The sequence below is a fragment of the Poecilia formosa genome, unplaced genomic scaffold, assembly GCF_000485575.1.
Source record: "Poecilia formosa unplaced genomic scaffold, Poecilia_formosa-5.1.2 Scaffold13, whole genome shotgun sequence".
Taxonomy (NCBI): domain Eukaryota; kingdom Metazoa; phylum Chordata; class Actinopteri; order Cyprinodontiformes; family Poeciliidae; genus Poecilia; species Poecilia formosa.
This window is the reverse complement of record NW_006799952.1, coordinates 1,864,562-1,871,090: the sequence shown is the minus strand read 5'-3', so window position 1 is coordinate 1,871,090 and position 6,529 is coordinate 1,864,562. Positions and strand designations below refer to the sequence as shown.

Below are 6,529 nucleotides of genomic sequence, written 5' to 3'. Positions count from 1 at the left end.
CCTCCCCCCCCCACCCCACCCCTCTCTAAAATGAATGTTTCAGCTTCATTTGAAAATCAATCGATTTTCATTGACAGAGGTATCTGGTCATCATCCAGAGTTTTAAAACAAAACTTGCTAAGCGCACTCATCCTGCCGAGTGTGTGCAGCCCCGTCCTGTCCCTGCCCTGGACGGATTCTCCCAGCCCCCATCCCCGCATGATGCGCCCCTACAGCACGCTTGTTGTTCCCCATCAGCTGTGCGCCGAAGGCCCGCCCTCTACCGGGTTCCGGATGGTAACAAGCTGGCCAGTCAGAGAGCAGCATGAAGCTGCAGGACAAAAACAAAACAATTCAGCACACGCTTTCACCAAACCTTTAAAAGAGGAACAAATCAACTTCAGCTGATCCCCCAGAATACGTGTTAGAATAAATAAATAAATAAAAATACTCAACAGCTTATTTACAAAACATGATTATAAAAGCTACAGGGGGTTGAGGGGGGGATACAAATATTCATATATTTATGAAAACGACAGTCGTGCTCATTTTTTTTGTCATTATTATACACACTTAAAATAAAACTTTGAAGATTTTGTTTTCCTTCACTTAATTATTTAAGGTAAACACGCCAACGCTCACTTATTTAAAAATATGAATTTCTGCTTTGTTTTTAATTAAAATCTACCATATGAATCCAATCACTTTTTTTTTTTTTAAAAAGACACATTTCTAAAGCACTGGTCATTTGTTTCGAAAAGTCAATACAGGCCCTGCAGCTGCGTAAAGATTTTAATCAAAATCGACTCTTCATCGAGTTTGATTGTTCTTTTCTTATGGTAGCACGCTACAGCTAATGCTGCGACATAAACGTTAAAAAAAATGACGATTTAACACCCGTGTCTTCCCAAAGAAGTGTCTCTAAAATGTAGAAAATCACTCGCTCGTACTTTATAACGTGTTGTCAGTTAGTGAGAACGAAAAGATGTTGGTTAAAATGTTAACATGACGCTTTAAAGCTGAGGCTAACAATGTTAAGAGCTAATACGGATGCTGAAGTTGGCCTGCGATTCAAGTCTTTCGATTCAGCAACACAGTAAAGGGCTATTTCACAGTTTTTAAGGAGATTGAACTACTTTTGATCTAATTCAAAATCCAAAAATATTTCGGATGATGAAATCCTGTCTGAATAATCTTATACAATCTACAGATTCAGTGGAGGTCATATTATGGTTGATGGACATTTTGTTTTCTGTAAAAATACAGATAAGAGTTTTTTTTGCATGGACAGCACCTCTGATGGGTCCTGCTTCAAAACTGCAGTTTTAAAACAAGTCAAACTTTGACTGAATTATTCTACACGGTCAAAATATTCTTTAAATAGTTTATGGACTGTTTTATAATATTAGCCTAACAGTACACTTAAATGTGTTTGAAAACAGACATTCTTAAACAAGTAAAACCTGTGAATAGCACATCTACCCTTTAAAACGCCGTTTGGGATTTAAGAAAGCTCTATTCTGTGAGAGAAAACAAAAGAGGATTGTTTAAACCTTTTCCCATTTCAATATTTTAGTTTGAAACAAGACAGTCTTAAAATGGGTTCAACTTGAAAGAAAAAACACTTCTACAAGTCAAACTAGGACTGAAATGTTCGACTATACCTATATGTACTGTAAAACACATCATGTGATTTGCTAATCCTTTCTCCCATATATGAAAACACAAATACAGGTAGAAATAAGAGTGTAAAGCCCAGTGTTTATATATCATAATATGCTACCAAGGTAGAACAAATTAGTTCAACTTAGACTGATATAAGTAATTTAGATTTTGAGCCATATCTGATTAAAGTGAATCCAGGTTTCCTAAAACCAGTGACTGGCTCTTTACTGAAGTGCTGAATTAGAAGCTATAAATCGGATACTAACTTCAGCGTTGTAAGCTAACAGAGTTAACAGCCATCGTTGTATTGCGACAGTTTCCGTTGCTAATTCACTGTGGAAACAAGCAGAACGACTATAGCCAACATACCAATAACATATATTCCATTGTTTCAACAAACATTGGTCTAAATTAACAGCTTATTCACCTTCCGTGGTAGTTAGCTCATGTTAGACACAGACCCTTGCCAGGGACGTCAAAGTAAAACACTTAAAAACAGAACACATAGCTGCCATCCCGAGCAAACAAATGTAAATTATCGCCACCAAACAGCTGACAATTGTCACCAAGAGACGTGTCGGCTTCATTTGACCATATTCGGTTGAAAAGGATACAGTTTCACCACGTCGGTGTCCATTCGCCTCTTGCCCGGACTTGGAGACGACATTTTTGTGTACCTCAAAGAAGAGATCTAAAAATACTACTGCGGCTCCGAGACTACCTTAACCTTTCAGCTTGACAGCACCTACAAAGCCACCGGACTGTTATCAGCAGCCTGCCCGCAGCGTCCATAAACAGGATCCTAGCTGCAACATCGCCTACTTTTTTCTTTTTCCTCCTCCCTGGCCAGCTCTACCTAGTTGTGTCCTGTCCTGAAGACTCTCTGCCTGCGACATCAACCTCCAGCGGCCAAACCGACCAGAGGAGGGGCTCGAGCACAGAAATACACCCAGGGAGTGCACACACACTTTCGGCAAACTGCTGATCAACTACAGAAACAACGCTGGTGGCTTTTCTGAAGAGACCGGAAGCGATACTTAGGATTAAAAGTGGCTTTTCTTTATTTTTTATTGAAAGGTGGCTCAAGCCGAGGCTCAAACACAAAGTGCGTGCTGTTCTAGTACACCTAGATCTGCGCTCTAACTGCCTCATTGGGAGCTGTGAATAAGCACATTAGACACAAGTTGTGTCACGTGAACGACATGAATCATAAACATGATTAGATATTGAATAATTCAGGTGTTTACTGGTGGATCTTAATAAATTAGAAGATAATTGAAAAGTTAATTTAGTTTAAAAATTCAGTTTAAAAAGTGAAAGTCCAATAGACTTTCAAGAACTCATTTCTGATTATTTTAATAATTATGAATTAAAGTCAATAAAAATACCAATAGGAGTTATTTTAAATGCAGAAATGTTTTGGTACAGTCTCTACAATCATAAGAAAGACTGCTGACTCTGTAGAAGTACAAGCTGTTACCAACACCAACCACGATGGCGGTAAGCCACAAAGGTCATTGCTAAAGAAGCTGGCTGGTTCTCTGTTGAAACTTAATGGAAAGTTCAGTAGAAGAAAAAACTGACTGGAAAAGAAGGCGTAATAGCAAATCCCAGAGTCTGGAAAAAGAGCATAATATCTCATAAAGGCACACAGCCACACGTCAGTATACCAGGAGATTTAAGAGCTTCAACTGTCTTTCAGCTGAGAAGCTTTGTGAAGAGGTTGATTTCATTTTCCAGCAGTTGTTGTCGACTTTAAACATTGTCAAAAGTACAAAGGCCTGCTATAATCATCTAATGAGCATGTTTGGTTGGTCTGTGAACTTACCTGATATAAAATCTATGGAAGATTTGTGAAATTTGTGAGTGACAGCTGTCCAGAAAAGACTTACACTTCATTAGCTGGACAATATATTATTCTGTGTCAAATTAGTTATCTTTGGAAATATACTGCAGAAACATCATCATGTGAGGAGGTGATCAGTTTATTATCTACACTCTTTCTTGCATGTATAAAATCAGCTAATCATTATTTTTGCATGCTTACAAAAAAGTATACAAAATAAAATGTTTGGTTTGTTTTTACCTGTAATTAGAATTTGTAAGTTTGTTGTATTTAATAGTGACTGAATCTCAAAGTTCATCACAATAAAGAATGCAAACAACGAGGATGAGTAGTGTGAGAAGTATAACACATTTAATTTGATTCAGATATTACTTGAAATCATTTATTAGTAAAAAAAAAAAAAAGGATAAATAAAAATGGTACTTAAGGTGTAGCAATGTTTAGGAGTGAGAGTCAAAGTTGATATAATTTTGCATTAATGAACATCTCTGACAATATGTTAAAATACAGACAGAAATGAGATTTTAAAAACATGTATTTAAACGTTTCAGCTGCCTCATTGTGAGCTGAATTGTCCTCACTGAAAAAGCAACTGAACCCTCATTTAGTGATTTATTTGCAGCTTGGATCTGGACATGATAACATGATAATATCTTCAAATGACAGGCAGGAGAGCCCATAAGCCAAAGGCATCATAAGTCAAGTGATGTGTTCAGGCAGTGTCCCACAGCATGTGACTGTCAGTCTAAGCAGTCAGTGAAGGTCAGAAAACACAGAGAAGGCTTTTTACATGAACTGAAAAGCATTTCCAGCACTTTGCAGAGTTTGTTAGGAGTTTTAGTTTGAGTTTGCAAGACACGGGATGGACATGTGTGCAACATGCAGAGCGCACTAATGCCAGAGTGATACAGGCAAATCAAAACAAGCAATTTCTGAAATAAAAAAAACAAAACATTGAAACGGGCTTGAAAAATAACTTCATATAGTCATGTTATGTATTGGTTTAAATACTTATTATTGATTAAAGATCATTTCAATCTGCATTGGCCACAGAGGTACGGATTTGTCCAGAGTAGCATTGACGCAGGAACAGTGTTGTCAGAACTGGTCAATGTTTGAAGCAGAGGCTTCTTGAGCGGACTGACAAACATCTTGTTTGGTATGGTACTGTAAAGAACCTGCTGTCCAGCTGGAGAATTCAATCTTACAGATACCGACGTCTCATCCTTGGCATCCTCTGTTTCTTCTTTCTGTTTCTTCATTCACTTTTTTGTCAGACTTTTGACTCTTCCGGGAACTGCCTGCAACTCACCGCTCCTCTTGTGATGCTGCCACTCATTTCTCTCCAGATGTGCCCATTGCTTATAAACTGAATCACATCTAAATCTAACCATTCCTCCTGGATGATGAACATGGACCTTGCATTTTGTTGCCAGTAAGTGTAATGTCACGTTGAATATTTTGTGTAAAACATCTAAAGTATTGTTTGTCAGAGACGAGGTGATAATGTGGGTCACACAAGTTTTATTTCCTCTGTTTTAGCAGACATCCTAACACATTTAGGTTCAAGAAAAATAAATGATTCAGAAATTCCTGCTTTTTTTTTTTTCCAGAACTGTTCGTTTTCCCTGCTGAAATGGAAAACAGAGAAATTTTAAAACAGTACTGAAGAAAAGCTGAAACATGACTCCATGTAATTAAGATGTCTTTGGTGTATCTTCGGCTAAAAATATGACCTCATTTCACTCTGTTGCGTGCTGTCCTTTGTGCAGAGGCTTAGTGTGCCAATTTTGACATGCTAGGAGATCAGATTTCCTCTGTTAAAACTTTGATGCATTCAGTAAAGAGATGAGAGAAACCAGATTATCATTCTGTCTGGACCCCCTGATTCTTTACTGAGTGATTTTAATCTAATCAATAAATCAGAACAATGGTGTATTAAAGGATGTGTAAATTCCCACCCAAATAGGTGTCAACAGAGTAATTTATGTCACTGTTACATTTAGTAAACCCTGAGAGCGTCTTTAAGGTAAAAAGTCTTCAGAAAACCAAATGTTCTGTTGTACTTAACCATTCTATATCCTGATTTTCACACACCTGATGTGAATCAGATACTAAACATTTTGCATGGGATTGAAATGCTTTTTTTGTTTTGTGTCTCCAACTCTACTTAACAAGGTCAAAATCCAGATTACTGCATGACAGCAGAGCAGCAGCACTGGATCTGGGGGGGCGGTTGATGCTTGGTATGCATTATGAAAAGAAGTCACTAAAACCCAGTCATTGCCTCAAACTACCTGTTTTAAAGGAGGTTCATCACATATTCTAGATGTCTTGGACAAAAGTGTTTATATATGATGTTTGACATTAGTGCAAAAGTTACAAACCACACTTAATGTCATGAAACAGAAGTTAAAAGGGTCCAAACGCAGGGGATGAGGCTGTAAACATACTGGTTTAAAGAATAAGGATGACTTTCTTTATAAAACACAAATATTAATGTGTAAGATGGATGTGACATTAGTGTAACTTTTAAAAAAAAACAACTAAATCAACAAACAAAAGAAAAACGGTGAACATTTCTCTTGTAAAATCCAAAACTGTCTCTGGGTGTCATATTGAGCAGAGTGTGTTTGATTTTAGAAGAGTTTTATTAATCCTATGTTTTTAGATGCATCCACACAGTCTAGTTACTGATCAGATTTTCTTTAACAGTCACCCGCAATTACACTTAGATTACGCATCAGGGTGATGAAGCACACCAGCAAACCCACCTCTGATTGAAATAAATATTAATAAAATGAAGGTTTTGGAAAGTCCCAGTTAAAATTTGAACAGGTTAAAATGTTGAAGCACAATCTTTAAAACACAATTCATGCTCAGAAGCACTCCAGCGTGGATGACTTCATCAATTCTACCATCAATACAACTGATATCATTTATTTGTCAAAAATAAATTATTTCAATAAAGATTAATTGCTACTGCCAACAGCGTGTGCCGTGCGGCTCTTGAACGCAACACGAACGACTCCTCGCCCT

At 37.4% G+C, this 6,529-nt stretch overlaps 1 protein-coding gene across 1 annotated transcript in view; it reads right to left on the bottom strand.

Moving 5' to 3' along the window:
- The window catches only part of LOC103133704 (ubiquitin-conjugating enzyme E2 H-like), an 11,100-nt gene extending 8,451 nt beyond the window's left edge, over window positions 1–2,649 (bottom strand). The window contains exon 1 of the mRNA XM_007545565.2: window positions 2,259–2,649. Coding sequence (XP_007545627.1) covers window positions 2,259–2,311 — 53 coding nt within the window. The 5' untranslated portion in view covers window positions 2,312–2,649. The remainder of the gene's footprint in view (window positions 1–2,258) is intronic.
- Window positions 2,650–6,529: the final 3,880 nt, after the last annotated feature.